The sequence below is a fragment of the Ostrea edulis genome, chromosome 9 (assembly GCF_947568905.1).
Source record: "Ostrea edulis chromosome 9, xbOstEdul1.1, whole genome shotgun sequence".
Classification (NCBI taxonomy): Eukaryota; Metazoa; Mollusca; class Bivalvia; order Ostreida; family Ostreidae; genus Ostrea; species Ostrea edulis.
Window position 1 is genome coordinate 50,560,897 of NC_079172.1, and position 27,386 is coordinate 50,588,282.

At 37.0% G+C, this 27,386-nt stretch overlaps 2 protein-coding genes across 2 annotated transcripts in view; both read left to right on the forward strand.

Moving 5' to 3' along the window:
- Positions 1 to 6,853: 6,853 nt before the first annotated feature.
- Positions 6,854 to 8,560, forward strand: LOC130050559 (uncharacterized protein K02A2.6-like). The gene has a single exon (XM_056150780.1). The coding sequence runs from the start codon at positions 6,854 to 6,856 to the stop codon at positions 8,558 to 8,560; it is 1,707 nt and encodes a 568-aa protein (XP_056006755.1).
- A 9,833-nt stretch (positions 8,561 to 18,393) lies between these two features.
- Positions 18,394 to 27,386, forward strand: part of LOC125658767 (propionyl-CoA carboxylase alpha chain, mitochondrial-like) — a 33,356-nt gene continuing 24,363 nt past the window's right edge. The window contains exons 1-6 of the mRNA XM_048890162.2: positions 18,394 to 18,544; positions 19,333 to 19,419; positions 19,570 to 19,686; positions 21,307 to 21,420; positions 21,749 to 21,802; positions 25,383 to 25,551. Of these exons, the coding sequence (XP_048746119.1) occupies positions 18,470 to 18,544; positions 19,333 to 19,419; positions 19,570 to 19,686; positions 21,307 to 21,420; positions 21,749 to 21,802; positions 25,383 to 25,551 (616 nt within the window). The 5' untranslated portion in view covers positions 18,394 to 18,469. The remainder of the gene's footprint in view (positions 18,545 to 19,332; positions 19,420 to 19,569; positions 19,687 to 21,306; positions 21,421 to 21,748; positions 21,803 to 25,382; positions 25,552 to 27,386) is intronic.

Sequence of the window (27,386 nt, forward strand, 5' to 3'; positions counted from 1 at the left end):
CAAGGGGGTACTGCTCGGGACCTATTCTAACCCGGATCCCCACGGGACTTGAAGTATGGAAGTTCTGCATCAAGAATTACTCAAGATTTCGTGGAAGGGAAATATACACTATCATTGGATTACATGTTTTGGTAAAGGCACCCTTGCTGATTATAACCATGTATTCAGTTTGTCTGCTAGATGCTCAGGAGTAGAGAGATTGTATCAATATTTAAAGTTTTTACCCAAAATTCATGGCCCCTGGATTTTGGGATCATTCCCCACTTCGTCCATGTACAAAGTTAGTATAGAGTTTTCCCTTGGGTGGAAAAACCGCCCTGGTATAGAATCCCCTCCCCCCTCCTGTTTCCGGATTTCATTGTTAGATTGCCGTTAGCATCTATTTTCAATAGAATAACTGCGTGTTGTCTTTTATTTCGAGTTCACTGGGATATATCGAATCGACATATGAATGATAATGATCATTGTTGATAGATAAAACGTCGTCGATACACGTACACATCAAGATATATTTTCTTCTCCTGTAGAAGCTTTTGAATAAATATAGAATGAAGCAAACCCATGCAACTGTAGATAACAATCAATGAAATTTGTTTTTATTGCTATAAAGAAGTACATGTTATTTTAAAAAGTTACAAAAAAGAAACATATATATGTGCTGTTAAATTGTTATAGTTTAATTGAATATATATGCGCTCATTAATATTACTATATTCATATAATAAAGGAATATTTTTTTGAGATGTTGAAGTTGGGTTTACACGTTGAAAACTTTGAATTGCATATAATATAGTAAATACAATATGCTTCCCAAACGACTTTAACGATGGTCAATATCATTAGGATTTTTCGTAAAAAGTCGACCAAAAGATATACAATTAAAATATGTGGAAAGTAAAATAGATGTACTGAATAGATAAAAGTAATTTGATTTTCCCATTTATTTAAATTCTAAATTAAATACCATTAACTTCTTCACAGCTTGACTATTTCAAATGTTAGACTAGTACATAACGGGGAAGACTTGAGATATCTGAATGAATTTTGATCTACCATTTGAATAATTTCCTTTTAAAAAAGAAACATAAGATGATGATTGTGATACACAAGACCCTGCTTAAAATATAAAAAAAAATAAGAAGAATTCCTGGGTCTACTTGAAAAGGATACATAGCTAAAATGTAAGAAGGGGGGGGGGGGCGTACTGTCATTTAGAGGGAAATTCTATACTGGGGTGGTTTTTCCTAGGGGAGGATTGGGCCCGGGTTAATTCTTCCTAGGAGGAAATTCTATGCCAGGCCCATCTTTCCGGGGGGAATGTCTATCCCGGGCCCATCTTTCCGGGGGGGGGGGGGGGTCTATGCTACAACACCGGAAAAAACAAAAACCAACCAAGATTTCAACAGAAAGATTACATAAGGTACGGATTCAAAATACACGTATATGTCATTGTCCAGGCAAGGATCTAGAAAATGTTAGGGAGGGGGGGTTAAAATAGGGTGTCTGGGTAGCGCTTCTCACCGCCGCAACTTGAGTTCGATCCCCGTGATCGGCAGTGGTTGTATGTGAAATGGTATGGCGGTCGCCCGCTAGGACACGTGGGTTTCTTCCGGGTACTCCGGTTTCCTCCCACATAAATAACCCCCTAGCGCAAACATCCGTGCATCAAAGGACCCCTTTGGAAATAAGCTTTCGAGCTTTCATGGGTTTTCCTTGGTATGTATGTATGTATGTATATACCGAATAAACATTTATTTTCATTTATTTTTAATGTTGAAATTGTGATGTGTATATTGCAATTTTTTGTCGTCTGCATTGGGTTTTATAGGCTAACTACCAAATAAAAACACTCTATCAAAAAGAATTTTAAATGACAAACGAATTTACAACGTTATCATTTATTGCTACTAAAAGTTCAATGTTTGACCCCCCCCCCAAAAAAAAAAAAATCACGGCATAGTTTTCACATCAACACCCACTTAAAATTTTTATGAACGTTGAAAATAATAATCAGTGTGTTAAAATCGATGTCGGATAACATACTAGTAAACTGACAGGAGTTTTACCCCTATATATAAATACTATAGTCTGATACCCCTCTCTCCTTCTCTCTTTTTAAAACCAAAATCAAAGGGGCATATGTGTTGCAATCCCCGTACCCCCTCTAGATCCGCCAATGTATAGTGCATGCGTTGGTTGCGCATGTAATTTATGCATATCTAATTCCGTTTTGGTCGTCCAAAATATTAATTAAAGTTCATAATTAATTGATGATATGCTAAAGATATCTTGATCCTGATCTAAATAACTAGAGGACTTATAAAAGTTACAGATTTTGAACATCATGACCCAACATTATTGCCTGCGAAAAAAACAATCACACAATGGACATATAAATGAAATCATTGACTAGAATTATTTTGAAGTCACATTATTTTTCATTAATTACAGAAAAACCCTTAAATGGCACTTAATCACAATCAGATATATACGGTATAATTGATATAATAAATTCTTATATACATGTAGACGTTATGAATTGTGGACAGCAACCTGTATTCAGGGAGAAATAACTCGAGCTGCATTGTGAAAATGTATCCCATTAGAGGTCTTTTTATTTAAATACAAGAATTTTTACCATGTGACTTTACGGAAACTGCCAAGATCAGAAATTTTCACGTGCAACGTCACGGAAAAGAAATTTAGTCGAGGCGAAGCATATTGATTGATCAGACAAACGCATTTTCCTATCGATCGATCGGACAGGCGTAAACTGTTTATGACTTTGCTCTTGACTTTGGTAAATTGCGAATTAAGTTAAAATCTTATAATATAAGACTAGATGCTGTATTGAGCTACCAATAAATTGTTACATCCTATAATTAACGATTCTTTTCACTTAGTTCGTTCATCTCCGGATTTGATAAAAAATTCTTTAAATATGTTACCAGCCTTCGTGTTGTAATTTTCTCGCCATTTCAGACACCTTTTCTAAAGTTATTTAGTTGTTACACTTCCCAAAGTTTTTTCGGACCATAAATTTGGTGCTTGCACCAATGTCTCTTGTTAATTAATGTTTTAATTAACATGCATATAGCTCTCAAGGAAATCAAGAAAAAGTAATTGATCTAAATACATGGTGTATTGAAAGTTTCAATAGAACTCCATCAAACAAAGTGTAATGGGGACATTTGGGGGACACATGTGACGACCCCCGTTACAGTTAGTACTAGTGTTTCATTATGATCAATAAAAAAAAAGTCAAGGTACTGGAGTCAAATCTTGCTAATTAATCTGATTATTGAATTCTAAATCTTAAGGACGCTATTTTCCTCTCAGTAACCTATGCGCAGAACTGGTCAGATCTCTTTCTCTCTCTCTCTCTCTCTCTCTCTCTCTCTCTCTCTCTCTCTCTCTCTCCACTTTCAGTGAAAGAAAATCAAAGTATTTCATGCAATAATTCAAAATGAAGTACACTGTACATGGCGTACTAGTTTTCAAATACAAGGTAAATCATGGTATCTTGCTTACAGAAAAAATAATAAACGATAAAAGAAGCAATTATTTTTCCCTACTCTCTGGGAGATAATATGATAAGATGTTTTGATGTATTGTTACTTTTATTGGGAGAACTTATATTATTATTATAAAACGATAAATAAAAAACACACTAATTTTTTTTAGATCATAAACTCATTTTGTTTTTGTTGAATTCATTACTTATTTCATTTGTTTTACTTACGAAATGAACATTTTCTCGTCTTCTTTATGACAACTGACTTGTCATCGCAGTTTGAATAATTTCTAATCGTTCTGTTGAATGTTTGGGATGAAGAGATCCTTTAGCGCTTCCACAGATAGGAACACAGATAACAAACAAAGCTTTACTGAGTCCATTTGCAAACTTTGTATTGGTTTTCGTATTCTCATACAAAGATGCGTTTTTAGATAGAACTCTACACTAAATTCCCAAATTCCCCCACCACAACGAACTTTCAAGTCCTATAAGAAATAAAATATTCATATGAATATTTTACATCTTTCTTTTTTTTTTTATCAATTCGTGAACAAACCCTTTACTCTCTCTTTTTTTAAAGCTCACCTCAGGTGAAAGCTCATGTGATAAGGGTGCTAGGGAGCTACTTTAGTATTTGGGGCTCTTTTTTTTTTTATCCCATTGGTCATTAATTTAATTCAAGAATTCATTTTCATGAAATGAAAAATTAGAATGGTTGATATTAAACATTTACCGTAATTACAAATAACACTAAGGATGTGCTTTGTGAGTGAAAAGCAGGGCAAGAAAGGGGTGAAAGTGTATGCTCATCTTTCAGAGAAAATCCCATTCGGATGAGACCGCAAAAACCGAGGTCCCGTGTCACAGCAGGTGTGGCACGATAAAGATTGCTCCCTGCTCAATGACCACAAGCGCCGAGCATAGGCCTAAATTTTGCAACCCTTCACCGGCAGTGGTGACGTCTCCATATGTGTGAAATATTCTCGAGCGGGACGTTAAACAATATTCAATCAATCAATCATAAGGCCAATTTTTTTGTTTAAATTGGTTTACGGATTTCAAAATTTTCAAATCCGTTTGGAGGAGGTAAAAAAAAAAGTTGACAAAATGTTAAGTAATAAAAATGAACTTGATTTGAGGTCAATGTTTTATCATCAACTTTAATATTCTCTTCACAGTCAACTTCAGGCTGTGGTATATAGTGACTATTGTGCACCTTGGCAACAATGCTGTTTCCTTCAAAAATGTTATTTGTTTATCAAATTAACTTTCTATCATTATCAAATATCCATTGTTTACCGTTTAGTTATGTAAATCCCAAAATAAAAGAACCACATCGTTTTTCCATTCAAAAGATGGCATCCATGACGTATATAGGGATGCACTAATCACCTGAAGTACTAAAATCCTGACTGACCTTACCAAGCATATATTTTGTCTAAAAATTTACTATTTAGTTTTAAAGTCTTATTTATGAAGTCAAGTAAAGTTATAAATAAAATTCATGAACCCTATAAACATTTATTTAAAAATTCTGAATTTTATATAGGTCAGATAAATTCATTGTTCAATGGTAGTAAACAAATTTTATACAAAGAATGAATTCATGAATTCAATAATGTTAAATATGTTTTCAACCTCCTTCAATATATGAAGAATTACACATATTAATTATGAAGAATATTTCTTTAAAATTCATTAATAAGAATTTAAAAGTGTATCCTCGGCAAAATGTATGCATGGTAAAGTCAGGTAGGGTTATACTTGTTTAGGTGATTAGTGCAACCCAACGTACATCATGGATGCCATCTAAAAACAAGTGTTTGTTTTTATTTTGGGATTTACATTATCTAAACAGTATGTAATACATAACTAATGCTAATCAGAAGTTAGTTTCAAAAACAGATAATTTATTGGAAGCAAAAAGCATTGTTACTAAGGTGCTGAAGTTGACTGATATTCCACACAATGACACATGAATATTATGGACATTATGGATTTCGACGGAGGCGTCTGTCCAAATATCCAGTCCAGCGGAATCTTTTTTTCCCCTGTCTTTTCTTCTTTCTTTTTTTTTTGTGAAAAGGAAAAACAACAGTGTCGGAAATATAAAAAGGAGTGAAAAACCATTTTATTTTTTTTCCAACATTCCAAAAAATCAGTGCGGCGGATCCGTAAACCAACTCAATAAAAATAAAAGGTCTAAAAGTCACCGAATTATTACGTCACAATGTACAGCACGTCATAATGTGTACGACGTAACACATCCACCCTTGCGACTAAACATAAACATACTGTGAGCTTGCTTGGAGTACGTTAGATAAGAGTAATGCCAATGGAAAATCAAAAGAAGATTTCTGGAAATGTTTTCCATTCTGTGGCAGACGACAATGATTTGAAAAATGGCTTTGTACCTTATGAACAGGTTAAGGACACCATCGCGAAAATTGAAATCCTAAAAACTGCTAATGCAAATGTTTCATCATTCCTGCCGTCATGGGCTGATGATGAATATTTCATACAGTTACACAAACCGAAGAACATAAAGAAGGGAAAGGTGTTTGAGACAAACGTGGAAACTGGAGAGGCAGTGCTGGAGAAAGAGTCACAAGTTAAGACAACCATTGAGAGCGGACGGGCAATACTGAATGCAGAGAGCGGACAAATCACACATTCTGTTCCTGAGATCCATGGCGAAAACCTTGATGTGAAATCAGAGAATGTTGCAGCATATATCTTGAGCATTGTCGAGAAGGCATGTGCAATAGTTCTCCAAGATATAACAGTCCAGAAACTAGATCAGGATGACGGCAGTGTTGTGGTAGAAACAAAAATTGTGAACACTTCGGATGCAAACCAGGAAATGGAAAATTGGTGTTTACAGAAACCTGTTCAATTACATGTACAAGAGTTAAAACGTAAAACCAAGCCAGTCAAAAGTGGACTGGACAAACCTGGGAAGCTTACTGCATTAGAAACAGGGAAAATACAAAAGTTTATACCCCGAAAGCTGTTTCTATCGAGTATAGAAACCTTTAAACTTGTACCAGATACCCAGGATTTCACCAAGAGCAAAGAAGAGGAGACAAAGCCCGTGAAACCAAGGCCTTTACCGTGTAGTTTCTGTAGTGTCGGACTATTACATGTACGAATTGTTTAATATGCATGTATGTTCGAGTACGAGTTAATAAAATCCTAGTTAGTGTTGTGAGAACACGTGTGTGTACTGTTTTGATTAAATTCGGGATTACACAGAAAATCCAACGATTCTACATCTGGCGACGAGGATCAAAAAAAAACTTTACATGACTGTTTAGCGAAATGGCAACGGTCATAATGACGGATTTAGGTGGAATACCTACATTTGATTGCCACGGGGATCAAACTACAGTCGGTGTGCGATGGACAAAATGGCGGCGCGCATTCGAACTTTTCATAGCAGGAAAAGGCGTGAAGGATGCTGCACAGAAGAAAGCATTACTGTTACATTGTGGTGGGATGGAGATGCAGGACATTTTCTTTACGTTTACACTGGAAGATCCAGGGGAAAATCAGACTGTGTACGATGTCGCGATGAAGAAATTAGACGCCCATTTCAAACCACAGGTAAATGATGCATATGAGAGACATTTATTTCGCGCTATGAAACAGTCCCAAAATGAAACAATAGATCAATTTGTTACAAGACTGAGACAAAAAGCTGAATTTTGTGGATATGGCACGAAAACGGATGAGAGTATCAGAGACCAAGTCATTGAAAAATGTAGCTCCTCTGTTCTGAGACGTAAACTTTTAGAAAGGGGTGAGGATCTCACACTCGAAAAATTACAAGCAATCGCTAGAGCTCTTGAAGCAAGTGAAACACAGGCGTTTACCATGGAAAACATAAAATCTGAAGTGAATCACGTGCAAGTTAAGGGGTCACGTTCATGTAAAGCGTCAGTAACAAAGAAACCAAGTTCAGATAAACGATGCTATAGATGCGATCGAGAAGGACATAACCAATCAAGTGACAGATGTCCAGCAAAAGGGAAAGAGTGTCACAAGTGTGGACGTACAGGTCATTTTGCCAAATGTTGTAAGTCTGGAACTGTGAATAAACCAACTAAGGGGCGCAGTAGGGACCACAATCAAAGGAATTCACACGTTAGATTTGTAGACACTGCTGGGAACCAGGAAGATGACCATGATGATGAATACGCATTTTCGGTGACAGAATTTTCAAAGCAGCCAAGTATCACTGTACAGCTGGGAGGAGTGAGTGCAGAAATGATTATAGACTCAGGCGCAAGCTGTAACGTTATAGACAAGTCTACATGGGAAATCCTGAAAAACAAAAGAATCCAGTGTCAATCACAGCGATCAAGTAAGAGATTATTTTCCTATGGGAGTCAAACACCGATGAATGTCATTGGAACTTTTCTTGCAACTATCTCTGTGGGGTCTAAGTCCGAAGCGGAGTTCATTGTCGTTGAAGAGAAACTAGGACCAGATGTTCAAGTGAATACAGTGAGTGACAGTATATTTACAGAGTACAGCGATGTATTTCAGGGATTAGGAAAATTGAAAGATTTCCAATTAGAAATACCGATTGACAAAGAAGTCACACCAGTAGCACAACCTTTGAGGAGAGCACCTTTCAATCTGAGGAGTCTCATAGAGAAGAAACTGGATGAATTGGAGAACCTGGATGTGATCGAGAAAGCAAGCGGACCTACTCCATGGATATCACCTGTAGTCGTGGTACCTAAGAAGAATGACATCAGACTTTGCATTGATATGAGGCAAGCCAATTCTGCGATCATTCGTGAGAGACACCCGATTCCTACAGTCGATGAGGTTCTTCATGTTTTGAATCAGAGTACCATTTTCTCGAAACTGGACATAAAATGGGCGTTCCATCAAGTAGAGCTCTGTAAAGAATCGAGACCAATCACAACTTTTGTAACACATAAAGGATTGTATCGATATAAGAGACTCATGTTTGGAATAAGTTGTGCTCCTGAAATGTACCAAAGAGTGATACAACAAGCTCTCGAATAATGCGAAGGAGTTAGAAATATATTTGACGACATTGTTGTGCACGGAACATCTGTGGAGGAACATGACGCTAGGCTTAGAAAACTTCTGGACAGGATTAGGGAGAAGGGACTCACCTTAAACAAAGAAAAGTGTAAATTTCGGATGTCAGTTTGTGTTCATGGGACATTTACTGTCTGCCAGAGGTATAGGACCTGCGAAATCGAAGGTGACAGCTGTAAACGATGCTAGACAACCGGAAACAGCATCTGAAATTCGAGGATTTCTGGGGCTAGTCAATTACAGCTCGAGATTCATCCCAGATCTGGCAACGTTATCCGAGCCGTTGCGTAGGTTAACGAGGAAGGGAGTTCACTTCAATTGGGGCCAGGAACAGGAACATGCTTTCGAGGAATTGAAACGCAGACTCACAAATGCACAGACTTTAGGATACTATGATCCAAAGGCAGAAACAATAGTTATCACCGACGCAAGTCCTGTTGGCTTAGGCGCAGTCCTCGTACAGAAACAAAATGGAGATGAGCGTGTGATATGTTACGCAAGTAGGACTCTATCGGATGTTGAAAAAAGATACTCGCAAACGGAAAAGGAGGCATTGGGCATAGTCTGGACATGCGAGAGATTTCACATGTACTTATATGGAACAGAATTCGAATTACGCACTGACCATAAACCTTTGGAATTCATCTATTCCAAGAAGTCAAAACCTTGTGCTAGAATTGAAAGATGGGTGTTGAGACTACAAACCTATACCTTCAAAGTGAAGCACATACCTGGAAAACAGAACATCGCAGATTGTTTGTCTCGTATGCCATCCAAAGAAGTTGATCCATTTTTTGTTGAAGACTCTGAGACACATGTAAAATTTGTTGCGGAGACATCTACACCAAATACAATGTCTACAAGACAAATCGAGCGGGAATCGGATAAGGATCCAGAACTGGTAGATGTTCGCGAGTGTATTCAGACTGGCAAATGGCATAACATACAGGAAAAATTGTATTTGACTGTGCGTGAAGAATTGTGTTGCATTGGAAAACTAATTCTCCGAGGGACCCGAATTGTTATTCCGACTGAATTGCGAACACACGTTTTGGAATTAGCTCACGAAGGTCACCCAGGCATTGTAGTCATGAAGAGGAGATTACGAGCGAAAGTTTGGTGGCCAGGCATAGATCGTGAAGTGGAGAAGTTTGTCAAAACCTGTCATTCATGTCAACTGGTTAGTCAACCACAAGCACCTGAACCGATCAAAACTACGGAATTACCAAATGGACCATGGCAACATATTGCTGTTGACCTCATGACACCATCGTTACCATCAGGAGATCATCTTTTTGTTGCAGTGGACTATTACAGCAGATACATTGAGGTGGAACACATGAAAAGTACAACTACAGACAAGATCATAAGGAGTCTGAAGAGGATGTTCTTAACGCATGGACTACCGTTAAGCATCTCAAGTGATAATGGTCCTCAGTTCATATCTCATGAATTCAAGGAGTTTATGACTGAAAATGATATCTATCACCGGAAAACCACACCTCTTTGGCCACAAGCTAACGGGGAGATTGAACGGCAGAACCGCTCATTGTTAAAACGTATCAAAATCGCGCAAATCGAGAAGAAGGATTGGAAGGAGGAATTATCGTCCTACCTAATGATGTACAGAACAACACCACACAGTATAACAGGAGTCAGTCCTTCGGAACTTCTATTTCGACGGAAAATTCGTACTCGTCTTCCAGGCATTGAAGATTATTCAACTATGACAGACGACCAGGATGTTCGGGATCGCGACTCCGAGAAAAAGGAGAAAGGGAAAATGTATATAGACAATAAACGTGGAGCTAAGGAGAGTGACATAGCTGTTGGAGATTCTGTGTTGTTGAAACAGAAGCCAGGAAACAAGCTCACACCTACGTTTGAAGCAGAACCGTACCATGTTACAGAGAAAACAGGAAACAGTGTGACCGTTGAATCACCAAGTGGAGTTTGCTACAAGAGGAATACCACTCATCTTAAGAAATTTCACGAGCGAGCGAATACGTTTACGAAATCCACAGTTGACGATAAAATTGATGGAAAACGGATCGAAACAAACATTCCGAACTGTGAAACGGCGAAAAGAATTTGTGACACCAGTGCTTATACTACGCGTCCGACCGAAGTTCGTGACACAAGTGTTCAAATTACGCGTCCGATCCGAGAACGCAAACTTCCAGACAGGCTTAAAGAATACGAAGTGTCATTTCAGTGAATAGTGATCAAGTGTATTGATGATTCATTGATGTGTACATATGTTTTGCTATTATGTGTTTTCATAACATTTTACAAGTGTTTACAATGTAAATGAAATCAAGTTTCTTTTGACTGTTTTGGTAATTATACAATTTGAAACTATCTCAGTAAGTGGAGAACTGTTTTGACTTTGAGATAATATTTTCTAGTCAGTTCTAGTCAATTGTTTGTGTACTTTCATTCCAAAGAAAAGGAGGGATGTAGTGTCGGACTATTACATGTACGAATTGTTTAATATGCATGTATGTTCGAGTACGAGTTAATAAAATCCTAGTTAGTGTTGTGAGAACACGTGTGTGTACTGTTTTGATTAAATTCGGGATTACACAGAAAATCCAACGATTCTACAGTTTCCTCTGCACCACGGGACTTTCTCCTGCGGAAGAACCCCATGTGGTGAGACCGCGAAGAACATGGAGGGATCGCATTCGCAGATTTTTGGGATTTAAAAGATAGACATTCTGTAAATTATGAAGATAGAAACGTGATTTTTAAGGATTTTTGGTACTTTACAAACGTATTATGTATGTTCATGGTGTTCTGATATGTTGGTACTTTACAAACGTATTATGTATGTTCATGGTGTTCTGATATGTTGGTACTTTACAAACGTTTCATGTATGTTGATAGTGTTCTGATATGTTGGTACTTTACAAACGTATTATGTATGTTCATGGTGTTCTGATATGTATTATGTATGTTCATGGTAATAATAATAATAATAATATAATAATAAGACCTTTATTTAACCAGGATTACATATTTAGCGATAACGCTAGTTTTCAATATGGTCCTGCATATAACATACATACAGACAGATATTAGTAAAATAAACACAGATTAAAAGAAGTAGAATACATATAAACTTAAGAAATAATTATGAATGTAAGATAAATAGAATACAAAATGAAGTTTAAAAAGTATGGTGATAATCTCTAAGATAATTTCTCTTAAAACACGCAACACTCGTTGAGTTTCTTATGTTTTGATTCAAGGCATTCCACACTGTGCTCCCTGAAATGCTGAAAGATCTTCTATAATATTCTGTTTTTGCCCTGGGTATATACAAAATATTTGAATAAGAATTTCTAGTTTGCCTCTGACTGACTTCTGATACATATTTAAAAACATTTAAATAATCTGGCATTAAACCATGTAAAACTTTATACACTAAAATGACTTTTCTATAGACAAAGTAATCTGATAGAGGCAACCAGTTAAGTTCTGTAAACATGACATTAGATGGTGTTTCAAAATTTCTGATGTTAAGAATTACCCTTGCAGCTCGTTTTTGCAATATATGGTGTTCTGATATGGAATAAATTAATTTTGTTTTCAAACTGTTATACCTCTTGATTGTCCTCATTTTTCACTCTAAATACTGTGACATCAGTACATTCATCTTGATTTAGTTAACAAATGTGTACCCGAGGCGTGCACAAAACAAAACCTTCCCAGAATTCAATGTATATAAAACGAGCAAAAATCACTATGTTTGTATAACATATGGTAAGATACATGTGTGTGTATGTGTGCACATGTGTGTGTGTGTATGCGCGCGTTTGTAAGCCCTGTCAATTGAACCAGTGAATAAGGCACATGTGTAAATTAACACGTGGTCGGCCAAAAGGAACACGAAAATGGTGGTGTTCAGTTGGATTTTTATAAAAATCAGCATAAAATCTTTAAATAATTCATCTACCATCAAAATCCTGAAGTGTTTACTTAACAGGATTTATGAGATGTGTGTAACAGGTGTGTAAAGATTTAGCACTCATCCATCTTTTTTTCTTGCGAGCATGGCTTACACACAATCGAAGTGCGCATGCTCTGTTTTAAATGACAGATAATGAGTATGGGGTCTGATTACACGACACGAATATTATACGTGTTCCACGCAACGCGGTGGAAAAAATTTGCCCCAAACACGGTGGACCTTTAAAGTTGTTGGCACCTTTGAAGTCCTATTTTTTCCGCGCGAGCTAGACATTGAAGTCTACGGAGGATCTCCGTGGATGCCACCGCGCATCTCCGTGGATGTCGCCTGTACCTCCGTGTGATAAAACAAAAAAATAGTAATGTATTAAGAAAAATATTTCCGAAATGATTCACCCAAAAAAAACCCGTTTCGCTTGGCCAGCATTCATGCCCCTACCCCATTCATTATTTAGAAATTAGCTATAAATTATTCAATTCTTTGTAATTGTTCATTATAATGATACATTGGTGTTTTCGGTATACATATCCGTATGTAGACTTCCCTGCAAACGTTCCCACCTTTTTATGAAACGCCCAAATTCTCGACATCCTGTATACAAACACCTGTGTTATTCCCACCACTCTTCGGTACATTGTTTCACGGCACGTGCAACACAAGTTCGCCAAATAAAAGAAGCGTCATGAACAATGACAAATAGCAGCTCAAAGAAATGTGCACCATAAGCAGTGGGTTTTTAACGTAACAATAATTGCGTAATAAGGAAATTATGTCGTTCACACGAGATAATAAGTCGTGCGAACGAGAAAATAAGTCGTGCGAACGAGAAAGTAAGTCGTACGAACGAGATAGTATTTCCAAAATAAGAAGTAAAAAAAAATATTTGTATGTCCTAAATATACCACCGTAATACGGTAGTGTTTAAAAATGACTGCACAAAATAAAAGCTTAAAAAAATAACAAGGAAATTATGTCGTTTGCACGAGATAACAAGTCGTGTGAACGAGAAAAGAAGTCGTGCGAACGAGATAATTATCTCGTGCGAACGAGATCATAAGTCGTGCGAACCAGATATTATCTCGTGCGAACGAGATATTATGTCGTGTGAACGAGATATTATATCGTGCAAACTAGCTGCAGAACTGTAGCTCTCTGAAAAAATATTGTGACGGACAGAGAGCTACAGGTCCATCCCTTATAAAAACCTTCGATTTACGGCGCACAAAAAGCTGCGCACGGTTGAGCTTTGATATCGTTGTATTCTTGTGTTGTTCGAAGTAGTTTTATAATGTATAGAAATCTTTATGCCCCCGTAATCCGGCGGAAATTTGGGGGCATATATTTTTATGAAAATACATGACGAGATGATAAGATGAAGATAACTCCTATAAGTAGTACAATATAGAGAGCTTTGCAAACAAGGATATCTGGATATACTAGAAGTGAGATCAGATGCCTAGGAGGAGTAAGCATCCCATGTCAACCTGTATAAGATAAACGAAGTAATCCGTCGTCAAAATATGTGTATCAAGTCAAGAACAACCTAACGATCGGTATGAAACAAGTCTCAGACAGCATTTGAGCCAGTGATAGCTTGTATTGGCAAACTATAGACCAATTATACAACGACCATAGAATTTGTCAAATGCTGACTTTAAACGAGACTGTTGAAACTCCTGTTACCATCTTGCATGTCAATAGCTCATCTGATTTAAAAATTGATCATATGCAGAACGAACTCTTTCGTGTCAGTATAAATTGCGGCGTTTTACGCCAGCATACTTCATGAAGCCGCGTAGCTTGCAGGCGTGAAACATTGCTCCCCATAAGCACCGGCCCTCTTGTGTTTTCATTTAAATATCTTCATTTCTGACGAAATATTTCTAGCTGTTAAAATATAGTCGGACTATATTTTTTCAATATTCATACACACATTGTTCACATTCATGAGGAAAGAGTTAAATCACGATATCGAAGGTAAAACATTGGAAATGGAAATTGGTTGATAACACCGCAGATATGTGAAAATTCCGGTGAAATTGTGCCTTTGATGATACAAGCATGAAATTTGGCACACATTTAGGGCATACCATTACAACGAATTTTGGAGGTAGGGACATTCCATATTCCTCAAAGGGCTAAAATGGCGGCCATTTTACAAAATGGCGGCTATGAATTGCATATTTTGCCTCATAGTTCAGCCCTGTCATGTGTACTGAATATGAAATACAATGCAGTGAGCATATTATCAACTGTTATGTACATACTATGCAATAACGTTTTAACTTCATTGGCTGGTAACAACTTACTAATATACCTATGTCATTTTGTTTCCTGTTTTCAAGTGATAATCCTAGTGCACAGTACCTTCTCTCATACACTGTACTTGCTTGGTGTTGGTTTCCAATTTGTATATTGACTAAATGTAGGTGGTGCATATTGCCTGAATGACAATGACCAATAAGCATTTGAAGCTTTTAGTCCCCAACAGCCCAGTACATCTGCAACAAACTTGTCTTACATGACAGATTGAAACAAGTGTGTGTTATGTCAGGAAGACACTGCTGAGATCCTTTCCTGTCCACTTGATTCCAAGCGAAATACAGTCTAGATTCTTGAAGACAATATCCACAACTTCAGTCAGATCGGCTGCCTGCCAAAATCCGTAGAAAAGTCCCTCTGGACGATGGTGGGGTTATACAGTCCGAGTCCATCTTCCAGAACCAAAACGCTAAGTTGCATGATTCATGCAGACTGAAGCATAACAAACCTGCACTGCATCGGACACAGATATGTAAACTAGTGAAGAATTGGAAAGTGTCTCAAAACATCAGAGTGTACATGTACACAGTTACTTCCTGGAAAGTGTTTCTTTTGTGACAAGCCAGTAAGTAACGATTCTCTGCGCAAAGCTTCCACCTTCCATCTTGATAAACTTGTCAGGGCAGCTGCTCTGAAATTAGGAAACAAGGCAGGGTTAAGGCTAACCCAAACCCTCTTGCTAAACTGAGACCTTATAGCACACGGTACCTAGTGTCGAGTGACGTGTCTGTTCCCCTTGTATAACATAGCTAAGGTCACAAAGACAACAGTGGATGGTCAAGATGACATCAATCATGGTATAACACATGGAAAACTGGTGGCCTACATTGATGATGCCTGCATGGATGCTCTTATGGCAAGCTGGTAAACCTGAAAAGACTGTACACCACTAGACTGGAACAACTTGGTACAGTCTCGACCAAACTCAAAGATCGAATCATGACATATTTCAAGACCTGAAGGAGCACATGTCCGGGCAATATATTCTGTTTGCTGTCAACCAGGATGTTGACTCAGCCCTGCAGAGGACATATAAGCACGACGCTGACAGTGATAATTTGTCTTCCTAGAGCCGTAAACATAGTCCAAATAGGCATGTTGAAAATGATGACACCTTTTGTGATTCATTTGAAACCCACTGCTAAGAAATGCCGGTTTCTTCTTCTCCTCTACCACTAGGTGGTATGATCTTGAATGGTCCTAACATCCAAGTATTGAAGAGAAGTCAAGCCACTCATCTGTATCAACACCTACTCCCATAGTCTCACAACTTCTCATTTTCGACAGCTACGCACGCAGCCGAGAGAGTACCAGTAGTATCGAGTCTATCAGACACAGCCACAATTGGAAGACCCCCATGCATGTGTACCTGGACACTCTAATGCACATAACAACTCGGAAATGAAACATGGTTGATGCTTTGTTCCACCTGGGTCTCTCGATCTCTTATAATAGGGTGCTGAGCATCTCCATGGATTTGGTGCGCAGGCTACCGCTTCGTCCAGAAGGAGGGTCCATTTTGCCCCCCTGGGCTGGGGAGATCAATTCACAAATGGGGCAATAAATAACTTTTGATCATAACCACAGTTCAAGAAGTGCTTGTTGAAGTCTCTGAGTATACATAATATTCTTACCGTACATCACATCTCAGCTACAGCATTCAAACATGGTAGATATTGTTTGCAACTTCCCAGACAGTTGGAAATAGACACCAGAAAGAGGGGTAAAGCATCAGGAGACGAGTTGAGCCATCTAGTTCCACCCCAGGGAACTGACAGGCCTTCCTCCGCATACATGAAAACAAGATAGAATTATTTGCCTTCCTAGCAACTAGGATAGCAACCATGAAAACAGAGAAGCAAATCATCAGAACAAGCCACAAAGACATGCTTTGTATGCAACCATGAGGTGTTGCTGTAGGCTCCCTGTGCAGTCAGGAGGAGGCAGATACGAGAATACTACTCCATGCCCAAGATGCAGTGAGGCGGGGCTATACTAAGGTGTCAATCTTCACATTGGACACATGTATTTGATCCTTGCAGTAACAACAGCTGGACATCGATAAACTTTGGGTTGCTTTGCCACAGGAAAGAATTTCTTGGCTGCCCGCAAAATGGCTATAGCACTGAACAAGTGCCGATAGTTGTCATTATTGCACACCTTCGCTGGGTATGATACCGTGGGAGGAGAAAACAATATGGGAAACATGGAAACCCTGTACTGATGTCACTACAGCTTTCTGTGCATTAGTTGTTATGCCAAACCATTGCAGTTGTAAATGACCACATGGATTCACTGGAGTTTTTTGTTGGCCTGATCTACGATCGAACCAGCAGCCTAGAACATGTCAATGAGGCTTGCAAGCATCTCTTCAACCAGAGTGGCAGATCAATAGAGGCCATCCCACGAACTCGAGAAGCTCTCAGTATATCAGAGAGCTGTCTACGAAACCGGCTTCTGTTGGGTACATGTACCGGTCAGTTGACGATTTCCATACCAGAGATCCCTTCGCCAAGTAAATAGGATTGTGTTCAGATTAATAATTACTGGGGTGTGTATAGGACAATCCTCCTGCAGACAACTGGGGCATACCGGCAATTTATTTTTAACATGTGAATGCAAGATGAGTTTCAGAGAACAGTGCGTTAAGGCCACATTCCAGTGTAGAGCTCTGTGCTACTGTGGAAGGGAGTATACAAGATTATTTACAGGAGAGATTACAAACTTGTACACAATCATGTAGAATACTATATCACTTGGATCCAAGCCTTTTCTGTGCACTATATTTTATGTTAAAGTGACATATCCCGTTCATTTTCTTCGCGTTTCCTAAGTTTGTTTTTAAAAATTCAAAACTATTTTTGGTAAGAATGGCCAAATGAATGGTGTGTAAGCTTTGACACATTTAACTGGTTATGTGGAAAAAAGTCATTGATGTGACAAGTAAATATAGTTATATTGACATGGATCCTGTGTCGCATATTACTCGAAAATGGCCATTTTAACAGAATGACCGCCATTTTGGCCCAAGGAGAAATTTGGAATGTCCCTATATCCAAAACTCTTCCTAGCAGAATGCTCTATCAGTGTACCAAGTTTCATACTTGTATCACTAATAGCACAATCTTCCCACATATCTGCTGGGCTATGATACATGCCTGACTTTTTAAACATTATATAGTTAGATTCTGTATATTTACCATGGAGATCTTTTTAAACATTATAATTGTTAGATTCTGTTTATTTATCATGGAGATCTACTTTTTAAACACTATATAGTTAGATTTTGTATATCATAGAGATCTAATTATGCTTGTTATTTGAAACAACAAGATATCGAGTGTAAAAGTAAGTGTAAAAAAGTCAATTTCGACGAGATCTTGATAATTGATAAGCACATCAGCTATATTTCTCTCTGATTTTGTACAAATATCCTTTGCAAATATTTTATTTATGTTGATTGTGCGAGACATCCGAGGAGTTCCGACCGGGATACTTGGAAATGCCCGAGAGGTTGCGACTGGAAAATCCGGTTTTGTCCGAAGAATATATTTCTTGTTATTCAGAAGCGAATGAAAATGGCAACTTTACGACTGCGGGGATCATTCCGATTATGCACTGCACATGCAGTTAGACCAGCATGTCAGGTAAGCATATCACAGTTTTTGGATTAACGAATCATATTCTTATATATCTAATTTATAATTTCCACACATTTGAAATGCAAATGTTTTGAAACCTGCACTCGAATATACCGTGACAACGTCCTTCAACTCCAAAAAAGACTCACTTGTATTTTTTGGATAGAATTTAGAAAGATAGGCCTAAGAGTAGATGCATTAGCCACATATGATCAGATTATGCGTTATGACCCTGAACTAAATGCATTACCGGCACTGCTATTTGACATTTTAACATGAACAACAAGTGGACAGAGGCCGGTTTGACTTCAACTTGACCCCAATACATGCGCGGATCTAATGGGAATGGGTGGGAGTCCAGAGCCCCCCCCCCCCCGCCCGCTTTGGAATTTGTAAAGTATATGCCATTTATATATATATATATATATATGATAAAATGATTTATTTCTTTTGTGCACTAAGTAATGAATACAGAACTATAAATCACAAAAGTATCTGGGAAATAATTCAAAGTGTTCTCAGCCAAAGCCAGGCAAAGGAATGTATTCCAGAGCGATTTGTTAGATATCCTTCTTTCATTTACATTTCTTCTTGATACTTCCTCACGTTTATTATTTAACCATAGATTAGGTTTTGACGTATTGATGTTTACTCCATAGTTCATCTGTATTTTTAATAGATATAGGTGCATTACGTCAAAACATTTTGTAGTGGTTTTGAAATGTTGCAATGTATTGTCCATTACTACCGTTAATCCTAAAATCAATAACATTTGATTCTTTTGTATGATATAGCCTGCTGGATATAAGAGATGTATTTATACAACAGCACCAAAGCTTAAGAACATCTACTGGAATGACAAGTACAATGACGGAGAAGAGGTAAGTGTCTATTGATGTTGTAAATCTAGAAATCTGTAAATGATGTATGTGTCCTCCGCCCTCCGGTATTTGAAAAATAAATGCATTTAAAAAAAAAAAATTCATTCGAATTTAAATTTAATGATTTTAGCAATCTGTGTACATTTCTAGGTTTTTGAGAAGATACTCATCGCTAATCGTGGCGAGATAGCATGTCGTGTAATTCACACATGCAAAAGACTGGGCATAAAGACTGTTGCAGTTCATAGTGAGGCTGACTCATTGTCAGTAAGTATGCACATACTATATTTTTATAAGTTTTTGATAAAACATTTTAATGTGTCTACACCCATAGCTGTGCATTTGCAGTGTGTGTTTCACACATCTGTTAATGGACAAATGGTTGTTGCTTTTGTTTTTAGCTCATTTGAGCCAAAGATGGATTTTATATGTCTTCTGGCAAACTTTACACATTTTTAATTTCTTTTTAAATAGATTACAGAGTAGTTAGATATATTAGTCTTTCACGAAACCTATGTCCCATAATGAAACTAACGAGGTTCCGGGGACTTTGTCATCCCACAGACATTTCTTATGTTTACATTTTAATTGCATTTTGATAATAAACCTGTGTTGTAATCTCAATTGTAGATTAGTTAGGTCAAATGCATTTATATGCAGTGGCTAACCTATTTCAAAAGTTGAAAGTTTATGAGATATTAGCCTTTAGTTTGACTTTTAAATTAGTAAAAATGTAAAGACGAAAATGAAATGAATTTAGACGTAAAGAAATATGTCAATCTAAGCTTTTAGAGTTACTGCACTTTACATGTCTTTTAAGATACTTACACATTATTAAAAACTGGGTGCCACCAGATAACTGAAAAATTGTTAAGTGTGGCGGAAAACATCCATCAATCAATCAATTAAGGTCATGCATGGAAAATGTAGAAATGGTGTAGGAATCCTGTTATCTGTCGATCCATCTATCTGGTCGTCTGCTTGTCGTGCATCACTTATACTGCATTCAGAGGTAGTTGATCCTGCAGTTGAGGATGGAAGTGTAGATTTGGGGAAAAGAACACAATCACTCCTCTCTGTCATTACAAACATTAACCCTTCCTTCATAATGACGCCTTTGGACGCCTACTGTGATTTTCATGGAGACGCCTTTGGATGCCTTTAAGACTTTTCACATTCGATCACTTATATGATAAAAAATAATGACTGTCAGCGAGATCCAAAGTCAACACACGATCCAAAATATCCTTTTCTTTCTAGATCTCTTGTATAAAAGAATGTCCCTACAGCTGAACCAGCCAGTCCTGCAGGGAATGACACAGAAATTTGAATTCTGTGTCATTAGTACATGTAATACAGATTTCCTGCAGGACTGGCTGGTTCAGCTGTAGAAACATTCTTTTATACATCTTTTTCTTACAAAACACAAGGATACTATAATGTCAAGTTAATATGCAAACATCCGTATGTAGTGTAGATTCAAGTTTTGTTCTCACCTTGTGGCTAAGGTTGAATCAAAAGACACAAGAGGGCTTCAATACTTAGATAAGAATATATGGAACAATTCTTTGAAAGTCTGATGACGAAGAACCACAAAAGTAAAATTTGGAGGTATCCACATGAAGTGCAGATTTATGTTTGTGTCAAGGTGGGACCAGATTAGGGGCTATAAGAACATTCTGTAAAATTTTACTTAAAGTACGTAGGAACCACAATGACACGATTTGTCAGATTGATACAGTGTATGCAAAAAGCCCTCCTGTAATTTATTAGTAGACTCAAATTTAGAATTTTTAAAAATACCATTTAAGCAATGTGGACCATGGGTCTTTTGTCATTTTATTGTACTGATATGACCTTGTTTATTTCCCATTGTGACCATTTTAGCTTCACACACGGTTGGCAGATGAAGCAATTTGTGTGGGGCCTCCCCCAACCAGTCAAAGTTATCTCAATATGGATGCTATTCTTAAAGCTGTCAAGGATACAGGAGCTCAAGCTGTGAGTAGCTGCATGCTTTGTTTTGGTTGCTATTCAAGGGTTTCATAATAGATGAAAATTTTCATATTGAAAAATAAAAGTGATGTTACATGGAAGACTAAATTTCCATGCCTTTTTATCACAATTTATTTTATTCAGAATTTTCTATATACATCTATAGAGTCATGTTTCTAGAAGTCATTGTCAATAAAGCTTTAAAAAAATTGTTTTTTGCTTGTGCTTGTGCTTACCTACTTTTCAATGATGGAGTTGGGAGAGGGCAACAATAGGTGGCCGAATTCTTTCTTCTTCTTCTCTTTGAACCTCAATATTAGCTTTGTTATTTTAGGTACATCCTGGCTATGGTTTCCTGTCAGAAAATACAGTGTTTGCTGCCAAACTGGTAAGTTTTTGCAACTCGCCTAAACTGGATGCAAGTGTTTCTGATAAAAGTTTGTCAGTGGTCAACGTTTCACAGTTTTGACTTTTAAGTGCTACAAGGTCAATTTCATCCAAGTTTGGCACAGGTTTTAGTAAAGTAACTCAAGTTTATTTCAAGGGAAGATAACTAAAGTATATTAAGTGAAAATACAGTACGGCCAACGCGGATCCCGTATTTTCCGCGCTCCCCCCGCGGGATAGAGCTACCGCGGTATATCTCAGGTAACCCTGCATATCCCGCGCTACCCCCGCGGTCCCGCTGTCCTCGCCGCGGTCTTACCTGTAGATGATTAATGCCATCAACAAACGCGAGTTATCTCCCGTTAACGTAAAAATAAATACTGATCATCAACTGAAAACAGATCGTTTGTTCAGCAATACTATAAATAAATCAATTGCCATATACATGTGCATGCACCGCTTGTAAAAACACATTTTACAAAAAATCTCATGTTACCTTTATTGAACCATACATTCAATATAAGGGTAGATTACCATATACCAATGTCGGAAGATGACCATATACAAGTGCATATATATACGCTTTATCCGTAAACCGGCAAAGGTAACTTCACGAAAACTGATTATTCCTGTCAGTATCAATCACATATTTGTGGTTTCATAAATTGTTTTTCAGGAATTTAATTCTATACAATGTATTTGTACAAATATTTAAAAACAAAACAAATCATGGATAACATAAATTTATATCAAAGTAGGGGAAAGAAAACCTTGCATCAGCAAATTCTAATCTTTATAAAATTTGAGAGAGAGAGAGAGAGAGAGAGAGAGAGAGAGTACTATTTAACATAGCTGACTGGACTGTGAAGAAACGGTCATGGGTATGTGTATATCTATTACATAACACGTCCTGTCTGCTTCAACGCCTCAGACATCGATCGGCGCATGCTTTACCCGTGAAACAGCAAAAGTAACTTCACGAAAACTGGTTATCCCTGTTAGTATCAATCACAGAGTGGTGGTTTCATAAATTATTTTTCAGGAATATAAGTCTATACATGTATTTGTACAAATATAAAAAAAAACATGTATCACGCAAATATTAAAGTAGGGAAAGGAAAGCCTAGCATCATTAAACTCAATATAAAATTTGAGAGGGGGAGATAAAACGTGTAAAGTGGGGACAATTTTTAACGATTTGACAAAAATCTTCCCAAATTACGTCTCCATAAACGTGACCCGCAGCATAAGAAAGATGTAGATACAAAATGTTAGATTAGAGGGGACAAATGGTGTGAGGATATGTTCTAATTAATATTCTCTCAAAACCATTTTTTTCCCAATTCGAAAGAGAGTATTAGATAGGTGTCCCTATAGCTATATAAACACAGTACATATTTGCCTTTACATCAACATGCGTGTATTCTCTTCTAGACATTGTGAAGACGTCCTAACTTAATAGGTTTCATTGTGTAGAGAACGTCTCGGGTATGTGTATATCTGTTACATAACACTTCCTGTCTGCTTCAACGCTCCAGACCTCGATCAGCGCACGCTCTACCCGTGAATCTGCTAAGACAACATTAGACTAGCCACACAAACACCGCTTGGTAATCAATACAAATAAAGCATCAATCTAATTAAGTTGGATCCAAATTCTCAAATTTTAATTAAATTTTTGGGGCTTTGAATATAAGAGAGAGAGGAAAAAAACCGCAATGCATATTTTAAGGGATATAATATAATACCAAAAAGTAGATAACAAGTAAAACGCAGTTTTGGGGTATACACCACCCCTGTCGTATATGTGTGGCCTTAATCTACAGCGTATATTAAATTTTGATTTAACATGCAATTAGAGAGTAATTTTGATGATACTGACATTCATATGTACCGTAATAAAAAGGAATTAGTAAGTTGTAAGCGAGGAAACCAGCACATGATGAAGGAATTAAAAACAAACACCCTAGTTTAATTACTGGTAAAATTTGTTGCGTATAGGTAATTGTAAGCTGATAAGTAGATCCCATGCCCTGGAGTAGAGACATTACAATTTTGACATCCTGTATTCGACGCGTTGAACATATACACACAGGGTCTTCTCCCCCGTGTGTTGTTTTAAGAACACGGTCAGAAGGGACCTAACAGGTGTACATATAAACGATGTCGAACAGGTGAACATATAAACGATGTTCGATTGAAATGAGAAAACAAAAATCTTTCTTTTAGTATAATATAAAATTTACATTTTTTTTATTCATAAAACATACAAAATAATATTTTGTTATTAATAAATTTTTGAACCAATTCTCGAAGTCTACACAAACGCCATTAAAACAGAAACAGGCAGAACATATTAATCTTGCACTCGTATACGGTCATTTGTAGATCTATTTGTATTATTTTTTCACTGTAAAAAATATTAGGACACAGCTCCTAATCCTTATCATCAAATGTAGCATAAATTAAATGTTTTGTTTTGGGTTTTTTTAGAATAAAAAAATCGGAGGTGTATTAAATATGCTAAATCCTAAGTATATCTGGTTTTAGTAGGTCCCTGATTTTCTTTCTTTTTTTTTTTTTTTTCTAAAATGATTTATTTAATATACCGGTATATAATGCGAAATAGCTGGCCATAAGCAAGCCGTACTAATTTTCTGCCGACGAATAAAATAGCTATCATACAGTTAGTTTGTCCTAACAGGTAAATAACGGTACTTCACACCGCGGCGGTGTAAATCTGCCCCGCGATGAAATCCTGCGGAGGGTTAGCTCGGGAAGGATTAACATACCGCGGGGGGAGCGCGGTCTAATACGGGATCCGCGATTGCCGTACTGTAGGCTATAGTGTTAAAAAATGACCTTCTTTGTTAGAGCAGTAAGAACCAGAAAATGTATGTCTAAACTTAAATGAAAGTGTCTTATTAAGGAAGTCAGCCCTCAGATTTTGTTGTAAATCCATTCCTTTGGTTGACATGTTTTTCCAAACAGAACACTGATTCTTAAAACCATCAATATTAATTTACTCAAAATATTGTATGAAAATTTAGGACTTTTTGGTCCAATGATAAAAAAAAATTGATCTAGAACCTCCATGTTTTAAATTTTGAAGCAAGACATTCAACTTATGTGCAGTTTTAAAACTGACAATAATACTAGTACTATATGTTCTTTTAAACTCTGACAAATTCTATCTGATAAATCTTTCCATATTTTAAGTTACTGCATGGTGTCAAGTCCCTATTTATTCCTATATTTTCCTATAAACTTGAAGGTTCCTATATTTTCCCATTAAGTCATTATAATCCCTATAAAGCCATATATATCCAAACAAAATGACTGTTCTATTTTCAAAATGATAAAAAAAAGAGAAAAAAACCACAAAAAAATCCAGGAGCTGATGCTAGATTGATATTTAATTAGATTGTTATGAAGAGAATAACTATGATGATTGTATAAGAACTGTCTATTGGATGGAAAACTGTCCACATCTGAAAGGATTTTGTCTTTGTTTATGTTAAATATGACAAAGCATATTCTGTGTTACTGAAGAAGATGTTTATTATTTAATCTGAATGTAGGCAGAGATAGGAGTAGAATTCATAGGACCAACAAGTGACTCCATCAAGGCCATGGGCGATAAGATACAGAGTAAAAGAATAGCCAGCAAAGCCAAGGTTAACATGATCCCTGGTCATGATGGTGTGGTGGAAGATGCAGATCACTGTGTTAAACTGGCCAATGAAATTGGTATGTAATGTGTATTCTGTGTGTGTACTTATTTTAGAGTATTTAGAATTGGAGTGCAATTGGATCCGGTGTAATCATGACGTAGAGCTGGGTGTGTGTTTAATAATAGATAAATAAAGTCTTTTGTTGTCCTTGGTGTGTTTGAAGTTAAGTCGATGTTTTCAGTGAATGATGGAGTGGAATACCTACATGTGTAGTGATGGTGGATTTTATGTCAGTTTTTAGTTCACCTCAGCTGAAAACTCAAGTGTCAGAGCTTTTTTGATCACCTGTTGTATGTCATCTGTCCGTCTGTAAACTTTTCACATTTTTGACTTCTTCTCCAGAACTACTGAGCCAATTTCAACCAAATTTGGCAAAAAGCATCCTTGGGTGAAGGGCTCTTTAGTTTGTTCAAATGAAGGGCCATGCTAAAGGGGAGATAATTTCAAAAATGCAAAAAATAGGGTGGGGTCATTTAAAAATCTTCTTAAGAATCACTGAGCCAGAAGAGATGAAATTCATACAAAAGCTTTCTGACATAGTGCAGATTCAAGTTTGTGAAAACCATGCCCCCCTGGGGTATGATGGGGCGACAATAGGAGATCAAAGATTTATATGGAAATATATATGGAAAATCTTTAAAAATCTTCTTTTCAAGAACCACTGAATCAGAAAAGTTTACATTTACATGAAAGCTTCCTGACATAGTGCAGTTTCAAGTTTGTTAAAACCATGGCCCCCAGGATAGAGTGGGGCCACTATAGGGGATTAAAGTTTTACATAGAAATATATAGGGAAAATCTTCTCAAGAACCACTGGGCCAGAAAAGTTTATATCATGACATAGTGCAGATTCAAAATTTGCAAAAATCATGGCCCCTGGGGTTAAGGTGGGGACAATAGGGGATCAAAGTTTTACATACAAATGTATAGGGAAAATCTTTGAATATCTTCTTCTCGAGAGCCAGTGGGCTAGGAAAGTTTATATGAAAGCTTCATAACATAGTTATGTGCAGATTCAAATTTGTAATAATCATGCTCCCGGAGCAGTCTTCACGAAAACATTTAAAACTTGCTGGCCAATCGGACCAGTGAACTGTCTGAATTTACTGGCCCACAGTGAAATTTACTTGCCTCCCAAATTTTCATAGTACATGTTTATCACATACATTATGGAATGCAAATTTGTAAAATTGTACACTTAATTTACTGAAACTATGCTTATTATTCATATTCATACCCACCCTAAGACATCCTTTCTGTCGATACCAGAAAAACAACACCATACACGGTATTTTCTTTCTCTCTCTCTTCGCCCGCAACAACAAGACTAAAAATTTACATATTTTTCACAAACAAGTGCACCTTAGGAAGTAGCCTTCTCTACCAATATCAAATGTAAACGAGTTATTAATTCTATAAACTATAGAAATTGCATAAAATCAGAGATAACTGCAATTGATGAAGTTCATTTTAATACGCAAGTTCCAAGTTACACAAAAATTATTTCCCTTTGTCGAACTCTTTCGCATTTTATGACGTATGGTGGCTACACAATGTATACATTATATCGTAGACTGGCATTGTACATAATGATTACGTACGATTAATGTAATAAAAGCGTAACTTTTGTTTATATCAATCACTGGTATGTATATTCTGGCCATATCAAGCATAATCTGTTTGAATAAGATCATCAGATTGGCTATTAAATCATTATTCGTTTCCTCTTCTACATAAGTGACGCTTTTATCAAAGAAAGATGGCTGAGCCATTTTGTTATCCAATACTCATAAACTCGCTAAAGTTGCCTTTCCCCTTAGATAGGATGGTCTCAGAAACTCTGGATATCAT

Coding starts and splice junctions, on each gene's coding strand:
- LOC130050559 (XM_056150780.1), top strand. CDS start 6,854: ATGACGGATTTAGGTGGAATACCTACATTTGATTGCCACGGGGATCAA.